Here is a 26,312-nt window from a genome sequence, read left to right as displayed (position 1 = left end):
GTCTATGTTTTCCAAGACAGCTTTAATTTGAAGTTGCTCAAAAAAAAATCTTTCCAAAAATGTCAAAAGTACAATTACACATGACTAAAGTTGGAATTAGCCTTTTTTGGATTTAAGCTCGTTTTCTTTCAATGGTCATTAATTAAACCACAAATTATTCAAATGTGATTTTATTTAATAATTCTTTTCCTGCCTGCTGATATTTATAATGGGGGAAATTCAGTGGAGTGTGAGGGGAAAGCGGTGCCGTGCTTCTGGGCACGATGAGAGGAAGAAGATGATCCAGTTCAGCAGCTGAACACCGAGCACGTTGCAGATCACATCGCTTTAGGCTACTCACACTGATGGAAATGAATAACTAATAAACAGGCAGAAAAGCTTCGGGCTAATGCACCTGGATTACCTCGGCTGAAAAATAAAACACAGACACACACAATCAGAAAAAGGGCAGCTTTTCATGGTGGGGGGGTGTTGGGAGGGATTTTAAAGGAAAAGAAACAGGAAGTCACAAGTCTGCCGTGACAAAAATCTGATGCCCTTTTACTCCACAGAGCTCGTTTATCGCTCCTCGGTCTCCAGCCTTTTCACCTTCACCTCGAGAAAAAGATCAAAGTTATCTCTCTAAGTGCCCTCTTGAAAAGAAGAGACATCGAAATGTCTTCATTACGCAGTACGTGGCAGGCAGAGCCGCTGTGTGCGGTGCCACAGCTGACACTCCGAAGGATCCTGGAAGTTGAAGTAGAACAACTCGTCAGCACTGGGTGTACAAGGAGCCTCTGATCTGCTCTCACAGCAGAGGTGAGAAACCTGCGGCTCCAGAGCCACATGTTGCTCCTCATCCGCCCCACAGCGCCTCCTGTCAGCCGAAACCAAGAGTCACACACAAAGAGCGAATGTTTAAACATAAAGAAAGTAGGATAGACTGGTCAGGCTACCTGTTTTATGCAACAGCTCTTCAAATTTGCACAGAATTAGATTATTTGTAGGAGGACTACTTTTATTTATTTTGGTGCTTAGATGGTTGAAAAGCAAAGCCATTATTTCACTAGGTAGGCCGTTTTTATTCATCTTTAGTTGATATGGTAAAGTAACATTGGGCATTTACTGTATTGTTTCATTTATCATGATAAATTTCTTATCAGGATAAGAATTTTACTTTATTGTTGTCACAATAAATCAGATGAATTCTGATGAATATTTGAAACCTCCCAAAACTGTCTGTCGTTGAGGTTGGGGTTTTTACTATTTTATCAATAAATATCAATACATTTTAAAAATACCTGTGAAGTTTAATGATACTAATCACACTTATTTATGTGACTGGTATCCTAAATATGCACATTTTAAATTGGTATGTTTTCCAAGAGCAGCGTCTGTGTTTGTGTTGGCCGTGTCATGCAGTCACATCTGTACTGTTACCTAAAAAATAAGCAATAAATAGTTCTTATCGTCATATTCATCATTATCATAATAGTACCACAAAATATTCTGATAAAATTTTAAGTCCATATTGCCCACCCCTGTTGTAAAGATATGAGAATCAGAATATACCTTATTGATCCTTAAGGGGAAATTGCTTATTTGTTGATAAGCCAGTCCATCCAAATATTAGAAAATAAAAATATAACCACAAGCAATATAAATATATTTTTAAAACATATGTACACAAGTGTGATATTATAAGTAATTCAGATATGACTTAAATATAAAATGAAGTAATAAAATAAAACAAGTATGTACATTGAAATATGTTAATCTATAAAGAAATCTAAAAATGGCTCCAGAGTAAACGTAGACTTATAGGCTATAATATGTACAATGTGACATTTCAATAAAAATTAAACAATAAAGCTAATTCAATACAATATTTCTTTACAAAAACTAAGATGTTTTTTTTTGTTGTTTTTTTTTTTTTTCAATTAGAGTCGAGCAAGTTTTGTTGCTCTTGACAAATTCTTGTAGCAACCAAAATGTCTCGTGGGATCAGGAAGGCTGCTGGCCCTGCCCAATATTATTAGTCCCTTGTGTTTCACTGATGACTAAATATTAGCATTTTATTTCTATTCCTATCGTCTCTATCATACATCATTTCACCACCGGCTGAGCTAAGGCTGACACGGGTATTTTGGATCCACTCGGTTCTGTTTGATGTTCATGCGTCCCGGTAAGTGCTATCATGGAAGGTCACTTCTGATTTAGACGATGAATCTGCATTCGTCTTGTTGGCAGACAGTGGAGACAATACTGTCACCGCAACTTCTTGTCAAGCATTTCTGGGCTACTATACAGTGGTTTGAAAAAGATTTGTGTGAATTCTTAAAGTTGGTGTTGAGCCGTACCTCTATAGTCTCTTGTTTCTGGGCCTTGTGGATTTTTCTCACTTCCAGTCCAGCTGCCGTTCACAGAATATTTAACTCACCTGTTTGTTTATTAATTACACCACCTGAACCCTTGCATTACAGCACCAGGCCCAATGAATATCTCAGAGAACTTACAGCACTCAGAAGCATTCAGTCTTGGTTGTAAATTCGCTGCTCATGGTCTGGACAGATGCAGCATTAAAGCTGAAACCTTTTTAACCGCAAATAACTTACAGGTGAAAAAAAGCTGTTTTATTGGTCTCAGAATAAGGACGCCCAACGAGACTCGACAGAGGTATGCAAATCAGACAATTTGAGATGGAGGTTTAGACGCTGCGGTGAACGTTTCATGCCTCTCTGCTTCAAGCTCAACCAGGGAGCGAAGTCTTGCTGTGTGTATTGATCAACAAGCACTTTCAGAAGGCAAGGTGATAAAAATAAAGATGACAAGTCACTGAGCTGTGCTGCTACATTATTGAGCACAACTACCCCCTCTGAGTTATGCTAAGTTGAGCTGTTAATCGTTTTTTACTTCTCTGAGTTGGACCCTGTTTGGGTAATGTTCTTGATTCCTTGGTTTTCAATCACAATTGAGACTCTTTGATATTTCTTCAGCATATAACTGCAGTTTAAAGGTGTACAAAGTAATTGCATGGCTAAAACACACACACAGTACCTTGCACTTTTTTAACATTTTGTCATGTTGAAAGTGCAAACTTTAATTCATTATTTTTATTTTATCCACCCATTTTGTTTTAGGGCTAAAGGATGGCTGGGGTAAATCTCCAGAAATTAGTGGACAAGAGCTGTGAGAGACAGAGACAAACAATCATTCAAATTCATTTCAGCTCAATCCAAAAAATGCTTTATTGACCCCAAAGGGAAATTAAATGTTGTTGAAACTCATATTAATTGAAAATTCTTCAAAGAGTTGTTGTAGTGGTTTGTATTACAGCAGATTTGTAGAAGCTTCTGACTGAAGCTATTCTGTATCTTCTGACTGAAGAGAGTGTCTTAGCAACGATGCAAAGAAGAACTGTACCACTGTTCAGAGTTTTAAGTGGTAAAAGTAGCTCAAATGTTAAGTCAAATTAAAAAATGACTTTTTTTTTCCTCCTGAAAAAATCTGAAATCTGACATGTTTTTGACTGAATATTTCGCAGAGCTACATTTCTCTGTAATTATAACTGCATGTCTTTTTGCAGTCCAACTTCACACTGTTTTCCGTTGTTGTCACAAAGGAACTCGAGCTTAGTCAGACTGGATGGAGAACACTGATGTTTTAGGTCTGCACTTTGACTGGGCCACTCTAGCACATTGAATATGCTTTGATCGGATCCGTTATATTCTAGCTTGCTGTGTGATTTGAGTTGCTCTCCTGGAAGGTGAACTTTTCCTCTTAAGTTATTTGTGTTCAGGGTTCATGCTGGCCAAAAAGTTCTCCTTTTTTGGTCTTAATCCAACCAGAATATTCTCCTCTAGATTCTGTGCATTTGTGAGATGTTCAAATACGGGTTTCATGACCTGACCTAACCCTGCTTTAAACTTCTGAACAGCTTGATTCCTGACATTTCTGCTGTGTTCCTTGCTTCCATTATTCTTCTTCTATCTTTTATCTGTTGTCTCCCAGCCTTCAAAGGACTGCTGTCCTTTGCACTGAGATAAAAACTACATTTGTGTAATTTTATCTCCTTTCGCTCTTTTTACTAGTTAGGCGACCTCTGAGGGTCGTTGTTGTGGTGATTCAGGTTGAGATCTTTATCCATGTCCGAAAGGGCAATTAATTTTATAGAAAGTCGCAATAAAAACAATGCACCAACTATTAATATATAACTTGCGGTCATTTCTCTAAATTCCTCTGCTTCAACCAACAGAGGTTAAAAACACAAAACTTGTCAATCAGAAACATAGAAGTGCCAGTAGGACTAAAAAGGTGAACATTAAATAAATTAATAATGGCGTAATATTTAAAATTTGAAATTCTTCACTGGATGAGACAACACATCATTTAAACTCAGTGGTTGAAGATACAAACCGTTTCCATCAACTATAGGACTAACAAACGAGGAGGGAAATTAGCACTAGGAATAAATTCATGTTTGTACCTATTGCTCCAAACAAAAGGGAATGAAATGAAACAAATGTGTGCAAAACTTTGTCGACGTTCCACTAATGTTGAAAACTCATCCGAGCCCAAAAGTTTTCATTGAAAATCTTGAGTATTTTCAAAAGTGCCATTTAAGTCAGTAAGCAAATTAATTTTTGTAATTCCAATTTGTATATTTGTATAATATGGTGAACAAAAACGCAGCTAAATGAAAGCCCCAATTGTCAGGTTTTATTTGGCTAACAGTTTTGAAAACCATGCTTGCTTGTTTTTTTCTATTACGTAGAAAAGCTTCAGCTGAAAGTTATTGTCTTTTTCTGTGTCAGTGGAGCCCCATGGGCTGAAGCTGCAGTCTGTGAGGGATTACAGATTACAGGAGCCAGTGGTCTGTCCCCACAGCGGTGCACCAGCCCGGCCCAGATGGAGCTCTCTCCCCAGGTCCTTGTATTATTAATGTTCCATCGAGATGAGGAACGACGCCGTAGCCCAGCTCATCTCGCCCGCTCCCCGGAGGACACCTGCTGCCTCTGTATCATACACAGGTTACATATCTATTAGACGAAACATTCTATATAAATAGCCGGCGCGCTGACGTAACAAATCACACGCCGATCTCCAGAGGTCGCTTGGACAATGTTTGAAGCATGGAGCAATGAACGCTCCTTCATCTTTAAGAAACATTTCAGAAAGAGACTTTTTCCCCCCAATGATCTCTATTACCGGTCATTAGCATCAAACTCCAACATCAAAAGCACCTAGGAGATCAGACTCATTGTCGAGTGTTTACTGACGTGCGGCGATGGCCCACATGGGATTCTTACCGCCCGCTGTTTGTAACTGTTTGGCCCGATATTAATATACCGGGATGTGACGACAGCTTACACAGAGGCATCAACCTCGGCGGGGGGTCTGCTGTCAGAGCGCCCTTATAAGGTGAATTGATTATCAGCTTTGACAAGGAAAATGATGTCCCAGTTCTGTCAGGGCCAGCAGAACTCCAAGTGAAGCAGATCCCTTTCAAGAAGTGAAACGCTTACATCTCTCCTGCCTCGCCGGACCAATAACAGCCGCTTGGATTAGGCGCTCATCGCTGCACCATTGCCTTTATCCCTCTGTAGCAAACATCCAAACCACAAGCCAAAGCATGGGCATAACACACACACACACACTTGCATATCCAGTTATTGTCTCAACACAGACAGGCCGATGCTTTAACACGCACCGACGCTTTGTGCTGTCGTGAAGCTGCTGCATTAGCAAAGGCTTTCAGTAGGAGACACACGCAGATGCCTGCTCACTGTTGATCACTGAAGGGTAATGAACCCTTCTGTTCCACTGCAGGCATACATAGCAGCGCGTGACAGGTTTTGATGCTACATTTGAGATATATCCAGAGGGCTTAAGGGGGAGTGATCTCATTAGCTAACCTTTATACTGCAGCAACTCTCACCCAGTGTCGAAAATCTTTCTGGGACTGGCGGGAAGGATACGCTCAAAATGCAAGAGCCGCTGTCTCTAATGTCAACATTATCTTAAATCATTTGTGTCTTCACAACTTTCAATCAACATCGAATCGAATCGAATCGCAACAGCAATAATCGAATCGAATCGTGAGGTTCCTAACAATACCCAGCCCTAGTCTTGTCTTCTGGTGGTGGTCAGAAGGGACGATAGCACGATATCTGTCTTGGTTAAGCCACACTGCCCCAGGGCAGCTGTGTTTACAATCAACTTGCCATCATCAGCGTGTGTGTTTACTGTAGTTGCACTAAAATGGCAACGACTGATTTCACTGTAAAGCGCCTTTGAGTGTCCAAATAAGTCAGATGTCACATGTAGCGAGTCCTTCATCTGAAAAAGAAAATGAGTGGAAAAATGAAAAGTTAAGACATGGGTGGGTTACAAAGAGTATTGATCAGAGGTTCATTTAACACAAGTAAAATGGTGAAAAACTGTCTCACAATGTAAAACGTGGGAGTGGCAACAGTCTGCTGCGAGGGTAACAGGAGGATGGGCGGAAGTAAACACAGGTCGAAAACAAAACGTTAAAGCTAAATTCACTGCATTCCTTTGCTGAACCAGTGAATCATGCAGGACTCACACACAGCCCTTGAGACATGTCTTTGGACACCGCTTGTGTACATCAAAGCGTACTCAGTTGTACACGCAAACTCTCTCCGGAACTGAGAATCTTTGGCAAGACTTGAAAATTGATATTCACACGTTCTCTCTAGCCAGTCTAAATGATCTATTATGCAAGAAGTGTTTGAAAACACGTCAGCTTCAATGTCTGCAAAGATGGTAAAGATATACCCCAAAACACTTCCAGCTGCAATGCAATTCATTGAGTCAGACAGGCTAAATGCAAATGGATGCCACACTTTTCAGATTTTCGTTGGTTTAGAAAAGTAAATTGAAATCCGCTTTCCATCCACTTCTTTGTTCTCCACTGCTTGCAGATCACACAAGAGTCCACTAAATGCACTGACTTATGGTTGTGATGTCATGAAATGAGGAAAGGGTGACATAATACGACTACCCTTTGTAAATCTAGGATTTAATTTGAATTTCAGAATCAGAATGGGGGAGAAAGAAAGCACAGAAGTGGCTGTTTTTCAAGTCTGGAGGTGCTGCGGTGCGGTCATTATGAATTCAGTAATTCAGAAAGGCTGGGGTGATTATGAAGCCAAACATTATTTTCTGAATAGCTAATCAAAACTTGGCACTCTCCTTTTCCGGACTTGCTAAGATTAATGTCGAATAATGACTCTCTAATTCTGACCTCGGGTTCAGGGGGACAAGTCTCAATTCTCCAGTAATTATACGCCGGCTCCATTTTCTCCATACTCCTCTGACCTCTCCCACTGCTTCACTGCTTTTCTTTTCTTTTTTTCTTTTAGTTGAATTCTTGCTCACCTACTTTTGTCTCATTTTAATGGAAATATTTTCCCTATTTAAGTCAGTCATCGTGGGTTGACGAAATACGCCCGGGATCAGTTGGTCGACTTCTCAAACTTTCTATACGTGAGTTTCCCTTTGGGACGGCATCGATGGGGAACAAAGAAAAAAAAAAAAAGCAACAGCTGGGGGGAAAGCTCTCATTTTCATTCCTATTTGAATCTATAGTCAGCTGAGCGCCCATCCTGGCCTCTCCCAGTTAAAAAACATTAAGCGTTCATTAAGGCTGCAGACACGTTTTCACATTTTGACACAGACACAGATCAATTCTCCATCTCATTCGTCAAGGCGCTCAGACGCTCTGCTACCTGGCAGGTATGTGTCAGCGAGTTCAATCCATCACTGAACCTCCCCGCCGGAGAACTGACAGATGCACTTGTAAAAAGGTCCATCTATTCATGTTTTCCAATCAATTCAAGTCCCCACCCCTCGCCTGTTTGTCTATCAGAGCTTAAAAAGTCCAACCTGCTTCATGGCCGACATAACAAGTAGCCACCCTTCCACTGTCTGTTTTTTTTTTTGTTTTTTTTTTGCTGATTAATTCACCCGCATCTGTCATCTGTGACAGTTTGCCGAAGCTGCTGTAAAGGAACTTAAGGATTTTTTGTTAAACAGCATCGACGCACTAATTCAAACTAAAGTAAACAGATCTTTGTCAGTCAAAAAATCAGGAGAAGAACTTCGAGATCCGTCCGGTCTCCTCGCAGAGGAAGCTTGCTGATGTAATCGCTCGCCCTGCGAGCTGACGGGCGGCGAGTAGTAAAATAAAACGACTGTCGGGGGTGAGCGGTCACTTCCCCAGCGGTCAAGGTGAAAGTCGGGTGTCCTGGACCTGGCGCAGCGAAAAACAAAAAGTCACATTGTTCCCTCTTGGAACCAGGGTGTCGTTAAAAATTGTTGCAAAGTTTTCCTGGATGGATCTTTTGTGTAGGTGTGTGTGTGTGCGTGGGCGTGCGCGGGGTGTGTGTGTGTGTGTTTTTCCTGTCGTGGTGGGTCAGGTTGCCTTGCACTGTCAAGTCACCAGCTGTGTTTGCACTACAATTGTGAGCAAACTTTGTCTATATTCTACTAATGGCGAAAAAACAGAATTTCGCAATTGTGGTTTTTCCACTAAATAAATAAAATTAAAATCACGTGTGAATAAGCTTCGTTGTGATTCGTTATGATGAATTTTTGTAAATCATATGCTCTATAAATTTCATTTTCTTAGGGCAGTTCAAATATACTTAGTTTAGAACCAAAATTTGTAATCAATTTTTAGAATGGGAATTGTTTAGATCACTATAGTAGCTTAATTTAAGATATTAAGAACACACTGGCAGGCGTGGTTTACGTCTTTTGTTCGTCCAATGCCCGGTGTGTACATGGGAAGTTTTGTAAATTGATTTTTTGACTACTTTTTGAACTGGTGACATCAAAATTTGTGCAATTTTATGGTTAACGAGTGATGACTTCACTAATGACAGTGACTGGATGAGTTCCTCTCATTGCTTTTTTCCACTTTTGTTTGGTTTTCATGTTTATCAGCTTGCTGGCTGCCTTTGTTGCTAATTTGCTTCATGTTGTGAGTTTTGAACTTTGGATATGTTCTTTTGTAAACAAGAACATAAAAAAAAAAACCATCATCATATGGAGTTGCTTTAGATTTTGTGGTTGTAGTGTGTAAATTGCAGCATGCTATTATCCGGAAGTGAGTTATTTTTTGTGCACACCTTTTTCCTTCGTGTTGCTTCTGCTCATGATCCACTAATGGTTGGTCGGTAACCTTGGCAACGCATGCTGGAGGGCAATTGAATATTTTAGTAAAAAGATTCAAATGACGACTACAGTTGTCTAACTTCTCTCAGGCACACTGCAGTTTGACCTTCACCTCGTGGTTTATTTATTTTTATTTTTTTGTCAGAATGATAAAAGAAGAGCTCTTCATTCTGAATGTTGGCGGCAAGCGTGAGAAGTAAACAAACAGCTTCCCAGTAAGGATTCGGCTGTGGAGGAAGAGTGGAATTACAAACCACTGTAGACTTTGAACTTCTTACGTCTGCCGTCAGACAACTGAAGTGGAGGAGAGCGGAAAAACAAACTATTTCAAACGTGGATAATAAAATAATAAGAAGCTGGCTTTTGAATTTTCACTGTGATTTATTTCTGAAAGAAATTCTCACTGTAGGACATTTTGATTTGAAAAAAAAAAAAAATCCCAAAAGTTCAAATGAGTCAAATGACTATCTGAAAGTCCCCAAAAAATGAGGATGAAAACAAAATCAACTTCTCTGCAGTGTCTTGCAATAGTATTTTTGTCCCTTGAACATTTTTCACATCTTGCTACTTTACAAGTACAATGTTTTTTATTGGGACTTCAGAATGTTACAAATAAAAAAATTCTCAAAAAGCTGTAGCAATTTTCCCCAAAATGCTTCCAGCTGTCATTTCAGAAGAATAGCTGCTCTGCTCCAAAGAATCCCAAATTGAATTCATTGTATTTTTCTGGTCGTAACATGACGAGTGGTATTAACCCTTTTAGATCTAAGTTTCAAATCTCTGCCTGGATATTTTTGTTTATTTTCATTTTACGCAGTTCTTTATGTCTCCTGTGAGTAAATGTATTTGCCCATATCTCCATAACTGGAAAGGTCCAGTTTCATAACAACTGGACTTTTTAATATCTAGCAAGTTATTTTCACAATTTACCGTCTTGGACGAGTCCTTAAAAGAGCGCCCCCTCAGATTAATTTCACTTCCCGTCTTCCCTTTCAGAAATTGTTGGAATTTGTCACATAGTGCAAAGTGCACCTCAAAAACTGAAATCTTAGTAAGATTAAATATCTTAAATTAAGGAGATTTATGCTTGTTTTCTTTCTGACAAGAGAATTTTTCTCACCAAGAGGGTTTTATGTTAGAATATTTTTCTTATTTTAAGTGTTTTTGTACTTAGTTATCTCAGTAAGATATAAAAGCTTGATACTAAGAAAATATTACTTATTATGAGTAAATATATACTAGAAACCAGAATATCAATAGATACAAAGCAAACTTCAAGTCTAGAACTTATTTTGTCTAAGTAAAATTTTCTTATTTCAAGCACAAGAAAGAAATCACTTAACAAAATCTCTTCAGATAATTAAAACAGACTATGAGGCGGAATTACGGTACTGCATATTTTGTTGGATCGTCGGTGCTCCTTTCAGTCTGGAAGGGTTAATGCGTGTGGGGGAGAGTGTATATGCCGTTTTACTTTGTTCGACCTTTTAGTGCTGTGTTCAAAGTCTGTTTTATATTGTAAATGCTAAAATGCTGTGAGGAACGAGGGATTTATTAAATCCAGAGAACTCTACAGTCAATAACTGAATACTGTAGACAAATCCCGGCTTATGCCCACAAGGTTTTTATATATATTTCTTTCTCATGCAGTGAAAGATACCCACCTTTTGAGCATATATGTTCAACAAGGAGAACACACATGAACATGAGAGCACACATCCAGAGACTCGAAAGAAAAACAGGAAAGGAGGGGGAGGTTTGATGAGAAACGGAAAAAGATATTTGTTTTTGTCAGACAGCTTCGGGACGAATCTAGTAGATGTTAATGAGAGGCAATTAGTTTTGATTAAAAATGAGATTGCTCCCTTACTTCCAATGGAGCTATATCAAAACAAAAACAATGATTAATTTTTGCTGGTTTAAGACATTATTGTGGAGAGCAAAACTACCCAGGCAGCGAGGTTACAACAGCTCCGAGGCCAAAGTGGAGAGGAAAATAATCATTTAGAGACGGAGCAAAGCTCTCATGTGGCGAGGCTCATAATGTAGCGAGCTAAAAGTTGTGGATGAAAAAGACGTACATGAAATGTTTTAGAGTTTGCATAGGTACAGCTACTTGTTGAAGTGTTCATGTCTCCTACCCTTTTTGGTAATACTTTATTTGAAGGGGTGTGGATAAGACTGGCATGAGACTGTCATAAACATGACCTAGCACCTGTCATGAAGATGAAGGAGTCTTTATGAATGATTATGACTGTTGTTCTGAAGTTTCATTCTGTAAATAATGAGACTTTTAATGCAAATTTGCTCTAAAAGTTCATTAAAAGTGTAAATTTTGCATTATTCAGTAAATAATGACACATTTAATGCAAAGTTTCATTAAAACTTTCATTAAAAGTGTCATTATTTACCGAATGACACTTCATGACAATAATCATGAAGATCAAATCTTACAGTTACCTAAAAAAGAAGCAATAAATAGTTCTTATCTTTAACTCCATATCGCCCATCTCTAGTACATATGTGTCTGTCTTTGTTCCAGACTTACTTCTTTTTTTTTTGTCTATGGGTCTGTGCTCTCCCTCTGCAGCGTCCATCGTAATTGGGAAGTGGTGGTGTGAGATGGAACCGTGTCTGGAGGGAGAAGAGTGCAAGACTCTGCCCGACAACTCTGGATGGATGTGCTCATCTGGGAACAAGATCAAGACCACAAGGGTGAGAGCTCACACACGCTGCGCTGCAAACGTGTCGACATGCAACATACCTATGCTCCCAAAACACACACTCACGTATGCAGGAGACGTCCAAACGCTCGCTGAGAGTGTGTGTGTACTGGTTTCAGGTCTTTTAGCCCCGACACACAAGCGTGAACGTATTACCGTTATCCCAAAGAGACATACAAGTCAGTTTAAATCAGCCACATTTATCTCTCAAAGTGTATCTCAACACTTTATTGAACAGCATTTCCGTCATTTCCTGCTTCTGTAAGAAGTTCTGCGATCTTTGCAGATTATTCTGACGTAGGTCTGGGCCTTCGGTACAACAAGGTGTGGTTCTGTTCTGGTAGGGCATCCAGGATGAGGAACCGTAGCGTTAAACAGTAAACATGTAATCAAACAGGTGAACTCTACCTGAGGCCACATTCCTCTCAGAGATCAAGTTAAGAACTAGTCTGCGTCTCTACTGCCTCTTAGCTGCATAAACTGACTCCAAATGCAGCATACGAATAGAAAAAAGAGGTAAAACCTAAAGGCAAGTTGTAATAAGTTGATCAGCTGAATTGCATGTGCTTCCTACCCTACCTTTCAATGCTTAGACACAGTGACTTCAGATAAAAGCGGAGACTAATGAGATCGGAGGGGCAGCATTGGGCTTCCCGAGGCTGTTCTGTAGATTTGTTTGTTGTCATTTAGAGGTGAAAGTTGAGCTGGGCTCTCTCGAAGCCTCCGCTGTCAAATTTTCAGAGAGGACTTGGGGTCTTTTCAGCCCTTCAAGGTAAGGTTGAGCACTTAGATCTCTCTAAAGAATGCATCTCTAATTTTCAGTTCAGTCCTTTGCACAATTTGAAGTGAATCTTAAATGTAGCAAAACGTATTTTGATGAGTTTTGGTTTTTTTCCTTGTTCTTTTCTGGTTAGATCATGTAGGAATGTAACGTTCTGCACATAAAGGGAAAACAAAGCGACTCATTAAAACGGCTTTGGCCTAAAATCTCTAAAGAGGGCCAGTAAAAAGTCAGGCCTGAGGCTGCTTTTCAACCCAATACACACATGTCCTTCTTTTTCTTTCTTGACCCTCTCTTTGCAGAACACCCAGCCATACTCCCCTTTTTAGCTTCTGGAAGCAAAATGCAGAGGATGCGTCAACAGAAATTGAGCTGCATTCTTGCTTCTGTAAAGGTTAGTCTTTTTCTTAAGCTCTTCTGTCTTTTTTTTTTTATTATTATTATTATTGTTCTGTTGTCCTTCACATACATCGGTCCACATATATATGCGCTTTAAGTGTCAGGTGGTAGGAGTGTGACCGACTCATGTTCAGTGACTTCCCATTAACCTAAATACTCAGTGCGAAATAATCAAGTGTGTTTACATGCTGTGCATGATTAGGCAGGAGTGACACAAATACAGATCACACCGCCACCCACTGTAAATATTTATCATCCAGCGCAAGCAGCGCATGCATAAATGATGAGTAAGTTCTCATATTTTCTCACAGGAAAGATCGCACATATATCAGGAAACGGGTGGCGTCCCGGTGGGTTAGTGTTCAAATGGCGGCGCGGTGCCATGGAAACGCACTCACAGTCAGAGTCCCTCCTTCCTTTCATGGCCTCTTTTGTTCTGGACCCCGTTTTTCCTACCAGCCTCTGCGTATGTTTGATTACGGTGCCTCACACTGGTCTGCCAGTCCCATTAGGGACTAATCTGCGTCCTGCTAGGTGCTCCTGTCGTTTCGTCTGTTCGTTCCTCCGAGTGTACGCAGGCCGTGTGTTTTTGCTTGATTTGCGCCACTGTTTTTGTGGGCACACAAACTGAGATTGTGAGGCATGCCCCTTTCCATTGTGTGGCATGTTATCAGAGGCCACTCGATAGCCTTATTCCCCTTTAAGGGTCTTGTTGAAGCAGCTATCAGCGCGCAGCATAGCCCACAGGTTGCTTTTTTTCTCCCTGCACTCTGGTCTCTTTTTCTTTTTCAATTAGCATTCATTGTCCATCTGCCTCTCTGGTCAAAATGTCACATCTGTTGCGATGTTGCAAAAGTATTGATACCTATTTGAATCTTTTCACATTTTTCACCTTTGCGGCGACAACCTTTGACGTGTCTTATTGGGATTTGATGTGATAGACCACGAGGAAGTGTAATCATCTTACACTGCATTCACAGCCGAAATGATGTGAGAGTTTGGCTCTATCTGCTCTGCTAAGCTAGGGAGGGAATTTTGTTGCTCATTCTGAAATAACTAAGGAAAGAGGGGACGGAATCTGTGAACGCTCGTTTTGAAATATCTGTCATATAATCCAGATTTGTTTTTATCTAAGTGGAGAAGAGAACAGATAGATCTTTTCAAAGTTTTGAATTTAGTTTTATCCAATGATTTCAACTCATTTACTGGATGGAATTTAATTTGCTGTAGTTGCAGTTTAGTCATTTTTATTGTAGTTTTACTCTAGTTTTGTTTTGATTCAGCTAAAATATTAATTTCCTTCATTGATCATTGTAATAAATCTTAAGGCCTTGTTTCATTTCTATTGCGGGAAATATGTATTCTGGGATCGATTGGATTCCAGTCTAGATTTTGCAGTACTCTGGCTCAAAGTTGTTTCAACTATTAGTAGTTGAAGCAACTTTAAATCAACCATTAATGGCTGTGTTTCCATCTTGTCCCACCTTTCCATGTGACAAAAATGAGATGTTTGATTTAACATCTCTCAAATATTCCACCTGTTCATTCATAATTCTTCATTCTTGTAAATGTATTCTGTGTGAGTTTTATTTTTATTCAGTTTGTAGTCTGGTTTTTGTGCGAGGATAAAGGGTTGCTGATGAAACATTTGACCAACATTGAATGTTTTGGTCAACATGCAAAACACTGTTTGTGGCGGCAGGCAAACATTTTACTTTAGTACCTGTAAGCTGAAACATTGTGTTGATGTAAGTGACAGAGTTAAAGAAACCTGGAAGAGAACCTGAAAAAGCTTTAATACGACCCGGGAGTCGGATCAGCAACCCTAAACTCACAGCTGGAGCTGTAATGGAATAGTTTTGATCAAATCAGTCTCTGGGGTTTTTTAACTGTTTTAAGGTCATTTTGATGAGCTGAATCCAAAAATCTCATTGGTTTTGCTCAATCAGGTCAACTTTATGAACTATGGATGCAACATGAGCATCAAAATGCCCGACTTGTTCTCACACCGGGATCGGTTTGCTGAGAATCAGTGAGTGAAGAGCAGGAGGAGAGACTCCACCAGGACAGAAAAGAGACAGGGAATTTAGCACAATGAATAATAATGTTCAATTTATATGTACTTCTCCTTATCAGTGTTTATTATTCAATTTACAGAAATCCAACTTTGTAACATTTAATTAATATAATTAATTAGAAAAAAAAAGATTCTCCTAAAGCATTTTTTGGATGAGAAATATTAACAGAATTGAAATGTCACAAAAATGTCATCAGTTTAGTCAAAAGATGTGATTTCTCTAAATCAAATTAGATTAGAAACCTGACCTGATTGAGAAAAATGGATGTAATTTTTGCATTCAGTGGCGCAAAATAGTCCTAATTCGGTTGGGAAAACATAGACAGCTTCCAAAAAAATATATATATATATTTTTTTACCCAGTGTAATCTGTGAGCTTTTAAAGATATTTTGTAAAAAGAAATTGGCAGATTTTTTCCCCCCAGTATTTTAGATTACACATTGTGTTGGTCTGTTACATAAAATCTGTTTGTTGCACAACAAAATGTAAAAAAAAAAAAAAAGAAAAAAGTGAAACGGTGCCATACTTTTCTAAGACGCGGTGCGCGCTCCATCCACATCCAAACAACTTGCTCTGTTAGTTGCTATTATTTCCCCTTGCAGGGTTTTAGTTTGCTCTAAAACGGTCAGTAAATCACAATGCAACAGGTGTTTTAAGTTGAATTTCCATTTATCAATAAAATTGGCATGAAAAAGGAGGAAGCCAGTCAAAGTCAGTGGCTCAGACCCATGTTTCTCCCTTTTTATGTCTTTCAGAGAGGGAGTCCTTCACTGCCTGTTCTGTGTCAACAGACAGGACAGACGCTTTTGTTTGTGAGAGCAATGCTGAGGAGCAACCTCCAAAAAAAGTCTCACCCGCCATTTATATGCATTACGGGTTTCGCTGGCCAAATAGTCCGATCTGTTTTTGCTTCACAATAAAACTATAGGAACAACAAACAGCTGGAATTTAGAAAGAGAAAATGTTACTCTCCCTTATTTGAGGCTGTAAGAAACGATGGTTGTTTGATCACCTCACTGTCTGTACCAGACTGAAGATAAATATTTTGTCTGAATAAAGAGAAGAATGTAATGTAACCCTCACCAGACATCCTGTCAATTTTAATATTGTTTTTGAAATATTCTCCCTGCCCACGTAAACTTTGCAGTGGTTTCAGCTGTAAAAGGAAACAGAAATGCCAACCTTGATAAATGGCTCCGCTAGTTGGTATAAAGTAGGCTGATATGAAATTCACATGCAAAAAACGCCACAGTTTTTACAAACACTTCAATAAAAATAACCAATAAAAGGAAACAGGAAAGCATGTATGATTCCTGCAGCTGCAGGAAAATATATTAAATACTATTAAATTGTACCTGTTTTATAATTACACTGATTTACACCTACTGAATTTAGCAGTTTTAAAGTGCTTCTTGTGAGGAATATTACCCACTTTAGATGTTTTGTTCTTTGTAGAATACGAGTTTTCCTTTTCAGCTTTGTTCAGGCCTGTCTCTTGCAATAGTTCCGGTTAGACGTCTTGATTTGTGCTCAGGTTCTGACCAGCATTTTTAACTCTCAGTACTCTCAGTTCTCCAAGCAAGTCACAGGAGCGCTTGACATTCAGGGATTCTGCTAATGTTTTACTCGTGAGGGTGTAGCTGCAATACAGTGATAATGTTTCTGTCAGACGTTGTTCCAAGCCCATCATTTGTCTCACAACTCGACCCTCTTTAAATCAGTCCGCAGTGTGGTTTCAAGCAAGATGCTTGATGTTTGGCCCTGAAAAACCACTTCAAGCTAATGGTACACAACTAGTATTTGGACAGGGAATTAAAATGCTCAAATCTTTTCTCCTTCATTTCATCGTCAACCATCTTTATTCTCACATGTTGCCGTAACACTTTGTACGACCGTGACATAATTAGTTGAGGTGATGCAGGATTGATGTGCTTTATTTGGGTTAGACATGGAGAAAACACGATGTAGTAAAAGAGGTGATTTTCTTCTTTGACAAACTTTATGCTCACAAACAACAACTGCCATTGCTTCTGTTTTCTGGCTGACTTGGTTTGAGCTTTGGGTTGTTCTTCCTCTTATTTTTTTATTGCCAATTGTTTTAACATTCTACAACAAAATGATATCATGAAAACCTATACTATATTTAGGTAACTTTAACACATGATTATGTATGCGCTCTAATAAAAGTGATGGGTAGCGCCGCTTTAGCATCAACATCATGATTATCACTGGTTTTTTGTTTTTTTTACAAGCAGAAATATTTCTCTGGGAGGAGGAGAGCAGAGTTATTCTATTTTCTGTAGTCCAGTAACTCTGGTACTTCCTCCAGCTTCTCAATCAAATCACAATAAACCACAGAAATGTTTATATCCTACCAGAAAATTTCTAAACTTTTGAAAGAGTCACTTGCTTCGCCTTGATTCTGGCAACTGGTCCGTGCCCATTACGAAGCATCGAACCTAAATAGACTGGCCTTATTTCATCATCTTTTTTTTTACTCCACAGCTGTTATGTGAGCCACATTCTTTTGTTAAAAGGAGCAGACAGCTCTTATTCAAATAAATAACCCATCTGTGAGGTCAGTCTGAGAGCAACGAACCTGCAGATTCATCGTCAACCATCTTTATTCTCACATGTTGCCGTAGCACTTTGTACGACCGTGACATAATTAGTTGAGGTGATGCAGGAATGATGTGCTTGATCCGGCTGCTTCTGCTTATACAGCATCAACACTAAAGACAGGAAATTATACAGTATAACATCATAAATTATATATTTAGCATAAAAGACATGAGTTTTCTCAACAGCATGAGTCTGTAAAAAGACAGATGCAGAGCAGGCGGCCCTGATCCGTACTCCTCTGGCATATTTATAGAGGTTTTGAGTGAAGTAGTTCACTCTAAGTGGCCCCTAATTAATTTATATATATTTCTTTTCCCATTGTCACTGTTGCATTAAATAAATCTTGACTCGTTTTGGTGTCTGGTGTCTTCTGTTTTTACGAGGGAGTGGTGTTTAGTGGAGCTGCGGGAAGCCGGTTCTCCACAGGCGCGACTGATTTGTTGAGCACTAAATAAGGAAGGAGAAGAGAGTCGACTATGTTTGCACTGAGGTCTTCCACCATGGCAATTGTCCTTGGAGCCTACCAACTGTAGTCGGAGTAAATTACAATTTAATGCAGTAAACAAATTAGAATGCAGACATCTAATTTGCCGGCAACGATGAGCAGACAAGCAGGAAATCCTTGAGCAATCTACGGCTACCTGCCGGACTGTTCATTTCAAGGGGACTAAAACGAGCCGAGGACACGGTTAGTCTCTCTTACACGTCCGTGTGGGTTGATATTTCCATACTGCGTCTCTTTTTTCTGCTAACAAACCGCGAGGGGATTGGGGTTTTGAGACGGACCGTGATCCTTGATATGCGACCTGCTTCTGCTGCTGGTCTTGCAGAGGTAATTTTGATATGGCTGCCAGACAGCCGAGATGATACAGATGCAAATATGGGACAGACGAGCCGAAAGGATTACTGTGCCGGAGAAACATGGGAGAAAACAGGATTTTTTATTTTTTTTTTCAAGGACTTTGATGAGATCTGGAGGAAAATGTTTTAATCTAAAACAACTTTTAAAGCATCTATATCACAATATCATTAGCAGATGATAAATAGATCAGCACTCTAATTGACTTAACTCTGGTTTGCAGGCGATTCATATTCCTGCACTAACATGTATTCCTGCCTTTTAGACACTTTATGAAAGATTCCCACCCAAAGAAATCACGTTTCTTTCTTTCTGGAAGAAAATACTTCAAAAACAACAAATCATCATACATATTAGGCATATCTAATGAAGTTAAATAGATATTTTGTTCCCCAAACCCTTTGATTGAAGTGATATCTTCTTCTACTGTCAGCAGATCAAACAGGCAGCATCTATATCATCTCTGAATGTCCAGGTTGCCTGAGTCTTGGCTGGACAGCAATATCTGTCCACCAGCCAGCCTATCTCCACACCAACCATTGCTACACTGGCCAATGGTTGGCATTAGTCTCACTACTTCTATTATCACTTTGGGTTTCAGCCCAGAGATGCCCCACAAATCCAGGACATACAAATATAGACAATGCAGTGAGCAAACTGTTTAATTGCAAGCATAGAAGATGCCAGTGTGTCAGCTTGCTATGGAGCCAGTCAAAAACAAAACAACAGCAGTGTCTTAGTTGCAGTTTTACATGCTTGCAGCTGTAAATATCCTGTCCGGTGTAACACAAATCATTCCATAAATCATGTCTGGCTTGCTTTACAGTATGCATTTAACTTATAATTTTTTTTCACTGCATTATCTTGAAGAAGCAGAAAAACCATAAAATCTGCCTTTAATTGTGTTCAATTGCTCAAATGATCTCTAAATCATTAAATAGGACGAAAGGGAGGCAAGAAACTGCAGAACTCCAGTAGATGCAGACATAGTGCACATTGTTTTTATTGAGCTTCGTGTCGAGCGGGATGCTGAAAAGCTGAACGTTCAATAGCAGTCTCAAGGCTGCACAAAGCGCCACTGAAACGAGTTCATGTCTGCAGCTGATGATGAATTAAACGTCCCTGAACCGAAGTCACGGAGAGACGGCTCAGACTCGGCAGCGTGGGCTTCGATTTAGCAAGGCCAGAGTCATTTTTATCAGATTAGAGGAAAATCCGTAGCTGCGTTTGCCTGTCTGCTAATAGAGACGGTTGCAGGGCCGTACAGCATGTCTACATATGAAGAGACACCGTCAGTCATTTAACAAGGGTAATGACATAAACCAGACATACACAGCATGGAAACACACCGCGGTGTGTTCATTAGAGTCATTTCTCTTAGTGTTAAACAGCTCACATGAGCTTTTTAGCAGAAGGGCAAACCTGGAGATGAGACACAGGTTTATGGAGCTCTGGAGTTTGAAAAATCTCCTGGTCAATTCGCCCCTTTGCCAAAACACACCCATCTCTTACCCATCCGCTGCCATTTCATCCTAACTTACTTCCATTTTGCATCCAGACATTTAATCATTAAGTATATATTTTTTCTTTGTATTTGTATTGATTGTGGAGATGAAAAGTCATCAAATGCTGACTTGTAATCTAATTTAGTTGTATGGTTTTAGCTGGAAACTTTACGTTAAATCAGGTTGCCGTTGGTTACTGTTCTGATCCCTGTTTAAGCCATTTGACTCTGATGATATTTGAGTTTGGTTTAATCTTATACAACTCTAAATGACCTCCTACTTGTGGATATGAACTATTTGTCGTCCACCAGGCTCCAGGCATAACATTATGACCACCTGCTTAGTATCGAACCGTTATTTCCTTGTGGCATTGCAGATTATCTTCTGAAAGAGACCACAGACATCAGGAATGACATGCGAGTCGTGTGCAACAAACTGTGGTACAAAATGTATCCTGAAATATTTCATTGAGAACCTGCATTAACTTTGGCTGCATGGCCCTCAATGGCCATGACGCTGGTTTGGCCTCTCTTTCTTTCTAGGACCAGTAAACTGGAAGCCAACCACATGAGATTCTTTGACAAAGTTGCTAGCCACTTTAATCAAGCTCGTCATGCCCTCAATGCCATTTTTTGCGTTTCCTTAGATAGAAAATAATTGTAATATTGGACTGAACCTAGTGAACTGTTTGATCAGTTGGAATGCATTGAAATGACTTTTTTGTAAGGTGCCTTTACATGAAGTGTTGTGAATTGGCACTATGTAAATAAACTGAATTGAACTGATCCCGGCTCTTGTCAAACTCACTGAAATCCTTAAACTCGCCGACCTTTTCTGTTTTTAACACATTAACTTGCTGTCAAATATCTCCAACATGATGCATGATGAAGGGACGATCAGTGTCACAGTGGTCATAAAGTTATTCCTTGGTGGAGTTGGATATAGCAAATTTCTGAGGATTGTTGGTTGTCGCAACAGATACGAAACATCCTCTTGATGACTATGAATCGACCAATGATTGGTAGGAGATATTCTGCAGCACTATTTCATTCCCAGAAAATTATGGGACTAAAAGAACGAAATGGCAAAGGGACGGAGTGACCAGCACCAGTTCACAAGAGTCCTCTTGTTTTAGAAATAACAGTTTTGGGGGGGGGTCTAACTCTTGCTCACTTTTACCTCTCTGCTCTCTCTAAGCATCTGTTTGTTCTCTCTCCTCTTCCTCTTCCACCCCTGTGTTTCAGATTCACCCCAGGACCTAACAGCGAGCTCCCAGTTGCAGGACTGCGCGCCAGGCTTTACACCCTTTCTGAACTTTTTGTCTCCTCCCGTTGAACTGACTAAAACTATCACATCCACGGCTACCGACTGGCTTACCCCGGGACTGCGGAAAGGATATCCATCCAGATAAAACAGCTTTGCTCACTTGGTGCCAAGGATTTGAAACAGCACTAATCCCCTGTTTGATCAATGAGCCCCGCGTCGGTGACTCTCTCTTCTTCCTGTGGCCAGTTTCCAACCTGCTCTCTTTCTGTTTCCTCACCCTGTCTTTACCTGAAAGCCTGATACAACTTAGCAGGGGCTCATTTAGAGGTTGGTCAAATATTTTGAAGACAATCTCCCGGCCTGCCCGGAAGGTGAACCAGTCGAGGGGTGCACACAAAACTAAACTTGAGATTCACACAAGTGGTTGCGCAGGGGAGTCACATTGACCCTCATTTTCTGTTATTTCTGTGCAGAAATCATTCGTGTTTGACTCGCTGATGGAGACAGATGCCATTTCTGTGAGTGCAGGAGAGGCAGGACTTTCAGTAACTTGGACCTGCTGGTTGCCTATGATGAGATACGAGAACTCTCCTTCTCCTGGTCTGACTTTACGGCCCCGAGCTTCATCCTCTATAAGGGACACGTTGACTTTTACTTCTGGGCATGCCCAATGTAGATTTCATGAGCACCACATTTATTTTATGTAAGATCATTTGTGTAAATAAACACGTAAATACACAAAGTACGCTGTAAGATGACAGGTCCAAGAGGCTGATAAATGTGCCATCCTAGTAACACATCGACCAGTTCCAAAAGGAGCCGCTTCACAATGTAAGCTTGTGTTGGGGGGGAAAAACGGCTGTGAATGAATTGTAATGATGAGTTCTGGGATGCTTTTTGTTTTTGTCATTCAGCGATGCTTTCGGCTGGGCACCGGCAATGCTTGATGAGGAAAAACAATGTATAGAATCGCCTCACGTGTGGAAGCAGAGCTGACAACACTTCTCGACCTTTGGGCCCAGACGCAGCAGGGACTCGGAGCAGCTGTGGATAAAATATGAGCATGATCATAAGAAACGGGCGTCGTGTCTCTCTCACGCACGGGAGACGGAGGATTTGCTTACAATGACAGAGAGAAAGTATTAGTCCCAATGGAGAAAAATAGCTATCCCCCAGTAGATATAAGACAGCCTTATGAGAAATAAAATTTGTTTTCTATACTGAAATGTTGTCTGCCGTTTCTCCCGAACGTCGTCGTGAAAGATGTTCCTCTTATCACGGTTTGATATGTCGTAATATGTGGGTGGAAGATCTTGTCAGAGAATCATTTACATCATGTGATAACGTGTGAGCAGAGTTGTTTTTTGGGGTTTTTTTGCTCGAGTAAACAGGCAATCAACATCGGCGCAAGGAGAGTTTGAAAATGACTTCCGGGCACAAGACACGGCGGTGTCTGCCGCAGTCACAAACGAATCTGCGATGCTTCATTTACACAATCCCCTCGGCGGCAGAGTGGATTTATCAAAACAGAACATTCAATTCATTCATGCAATTAGAATAAAGATTTTCAATATCGGGGGCGGGCAAAATTCCAGATGATTTTCAATATCAGCCTCCTCTCTCTCTCAGCTGATATTAGATTCGTCTCTGGTCCCCGTGGAGGAGCTGGCGCACATTCATCATTTAGGAATGTGGCTAGTTTGGTGGCGCACGGCGCCTCGCTGAGCAGTCACAGAAGGTATGAAAGAGACAGACGCATCAATCTCCCAGCGGCCTTGCCAGAATCGTGAAGGAATATGCAAACTACGGAAAAAAAAACATAAAAAACATGCGAGAGCTGTTTTCCGCCTTGGCTCTTCAGCGGGTCGACTTCTTTGTTTTTCTGATTTTTCGTGGAATTTAACTTGACTTAAAGAAAGTTAATTGGAAGAGTTTGTGATTGGGATGCACCGAGGAATTGCCTGGCAAACAGTCTCGCGCTTTTAACTTCAGCTTTACCTCAAGAAGTCAAAAGCGCGATATGTTTACTAATAACTTCATATCTGGTGCTAGCAGGTCATGCTAACACCTTTTAGCAAGTTACTCAAGGGATCCGTTAGCTATTTTCATTATGTCTAGATGAAGTCAGAGGAAGCAAAAAAGCTGTGAGAAGCTTCTCAATGGAGAATATTTTCTATAGAGGCATTTCAGTTATTTATTCAAGATGCTTCTATTCATTTAGCTCTTTTAACGTTTCGTAGATCAGGATGTTAATTCATTCCTGCCTGGGGAACATTTAAGTTGTTCCCCAGGCAGGAATGAGTGAAGTTGTTGGATATTTAAGTTGTTGAATGGACATCAGCAGAGACTGCGCTTCAACTTTCAACCTTTTTCACTGGATTGAGAAATTATAGAAGTTTGTTAGAAACTCTTAGATTTAATTTGAGTGAAAGTAAAGAGACCTTGTGATGTTTATCTAGACGAGTCTCTCGCCGCGTACTGAAGCACGTATTCACATTTTAAGCTCAGAGATTTGCGGTTTTCACCACAGTCGATTAGGGAGTGATAATGTGCCAGTTTATACATGATCTGCTCAGAAGCAAACAGGAAGAATTGAAAAGTAAATTCTCAACAGAATATCAATGTAGTTTTGTGTCCTTGTTGTCCCAGGGAGATATATTACCCGCATGGGGGAGAAAAAAAAACAAGATCCCACCTCAGCTTATTTAAGCTTTCTTATTCTTATTTTTCTTTAACTCATGATCTGACCTGTTGTTTTCTTCATCCACTGTCTGACTTTTTAAGCATTATCGGTCAAATGGCGAAAATCTGTGGAGCTTCCAGAGAATCCTAGTGAACCCGCGTATAGATGGGGGGGATTTAGAGACTTTTTGTCAGTGCATTTATAAATGTTAATGTCGTTTATGGTAATTGCTAATCTGAGATGCAAAAGACAGTTTAAAATTTCACCTCCTTGCAGAATATGTTGTTATAAGCCTAATATTGTGTCATCCACTTGAATGAAGTTGGCACCAACACCTTCTTCAGATCAGACAAAATCTGTGTCAATCAACTCGACTACGTTTGTGCTGGTTTGTGCAGCACAATATTTTGTTGTGCAGCTTTGGCTTTGAAGGTATTAATGAAGGTTTAAAGGTCATTTTGATTTAGTAAAAGTGGCAGGGGCTGGTTGACCTCCTGACCTTCAAACTTTCATTAATATCTTCAAAGCCAAAGCAGCACAAACAAAACATTTTGCTGCACAACTGTAGCACAAACATTTGATACCAATTTTGTCTGATTTGGAAAAATGGTGAGGGGTCCAACTTCACTCAGGTGTGTGGCCCTACTTCAAGTTATACAGTTTTCATTTTGAGTGAGTAGCAGAACCCGGTTTTGTTGAGATTTCTCTTCTGGACTCAGTTCACCCTCTGATCTCTGGGTTTCAGTGAGAAACCCTTAACGTCTAACATTAGAGTTTTTATTAACCAGACGTCAGAAATTGGCCACAGATCTCTGATCGCTTCGTCTCTAGTTTCTCAGCATGTATGACACATGGTGGGGTTTTTTCTTGTAAAAATGAACATTTCTGTTTTTTCCTGTGTGCAATATTGTGTTAATCTGTGTAGATTTCAACCAATCCACCCAAAATCCATAAAACAAGTCGTACTATGAACATTATCCTCATGTTCAGAGCTCATGATGGAAATAATGAGTTTCTGCATTCTATTCAACACTCTTCTATTTAGATTCTAAGTTGATTTTTTGCTTACACAGGGTTTAGAAATTGAAGAGTTTTGGTTTTTTTCTATTACCTTTTATGCTCTTCTTTGCCGTTTCACGGTACAGTAGGACTTCATGCTGTGGAGGGAGGTCCTGCTCCATGTTTGACCAAGCAAAACAGAACTCCGAGTTTAAAAAAGCAGGGCTTGGGCCTCCCTTCCTCTTTGCTGTCTTTGCAATCCTAAAAAAAATCAAAACATCCAACAAACACAGCCGACCTCCCACAGAAACAGCTAGACAGCCGCATCCGTATGTCGCCGGAGAGCTGATCGACGGTAGACAGCAAGGACAAGTCTTTTCACAACCAACCTGTGCTAAAAATGTAGACGCTGCTGTTTGTGAAACTCACAGGTTTGCTTTGCACTTTAACACTCGGATCATGTGAAAAAAAATAAAAATAAAAGAGAGTCATTACGGTTCCCCTACTGAACATTCATATTCCTTAATCATTTTTAAAAAACTACCTATAATTTGAGAAAAGGGCACACTTCTCACCTGTGGGGGCTTTGAAGTCTGTTATTACAGTCATTATGACTCACTGTGAATGTGCGCTTTACAAAGAACGTCCACTGAAGCCGGACAACCGGGAGCCTCCAAAAGCATTAAGAGCACAAAGACCTTAAGAGCTTCAGTGATGGCTGCTCTGGCTGCTGCTGCTTCAGGGATTATCATCAGTCTCTCTGAGGTGCAGCTGTGCTTCTTCAGGCGTCTTTGTGTTGGATTTTAAATAATCGTCTTAAAGATCGCACGTTAAAAAGACCCAGTAATAAGGAAGATTAGACTGTTAACAGGAGTTTTTAGCGACAAAACTCCAGCTTGTCACAGAGTAGATCACTTGTGTAACACATTAGGTTTGTGACCTAAAACCTGCTGCAAGGCTTCGCTCTAAAAACTGATCAACAACTTAATCTTACTTATTTTGCTCAGAAACGCAATGCTGTGTGGGAGCGAAATTTGTAGGACTGGACCGATTAATCAGATGAAATCATAATGAATCAATTGTTGAATTGATTGTCGACTAATTTAGTAATCAATTAATTGTTACCTAGAGTATACATGCTCCAAAAAAAGGCAATTTGCTGAAAAAACAATATAATCAGAGCAATAATTAAGCCAAAGCTGCACGAAAATATA

At 40.0% G+C, this 26,312-nt stretch overlaps 1 protein-coding gene across 4 annotated transcripts in view; it reads left to right on the top strand.

The window, feature by feature from the left end:
- Positions 1 to 23,639, top strand: part of LOC102230798 (protein FAM19A1-like) — a 148,023-nt gene extending 124,384 nt beyond the window's left edge. For 2 of the 4 annotated variants that reach the window (XM_023353544.1, XM_005800657.2), the window contains 3 exons: positions 11,774 to 11,898; positions 12,990 to 13,081; positions 21,395 to 23,636. In XM_023353544.1, coding sequence (XP_023209312.1) covers positions 11,774 to 11,898; positions 12,990 to 13,016 — 152 coding nt within the window. In that variant the 3' untranslated portion in view covers positions 13,017 to 13,081; positions 21,395 to 23,636. Of the gene's footprint in view, positions 1 to 11,773; positions 11,899 to 12,989; positions 13,082 to 21,394 lie in introns of all 4 variants that reach the window. The other 2 variants (XM_005800658.2, XM_023353545.1) reach the window with 2 other exon arrangements.
- The last annotated feature ends 2,673 nt before the right edge of the window (positions 23,640 to 26,312 follow it).

The sequence above is a fragment of the Xiphophorus maculatus genome, chromosome 20 (genome assembly GCF_002775205.1).
Source record: "Xiphophorus maculatus strain JP 163 A chromosome 20, X_maculatus-5.0-male, whole genome shotgun sequence".
NCBI classification, from domain to species: Eukaryota; Metazoa; Chordata; class Actinopteri; order Cyprinodontiformes; family Poeciliidae; genus Xiphophorus; species Xiphophorus maculatus.
Note: the sequence above shows the minus strand (reverse complement) of the source record. Positions and strands in the feature narration are given on the sequence as shown.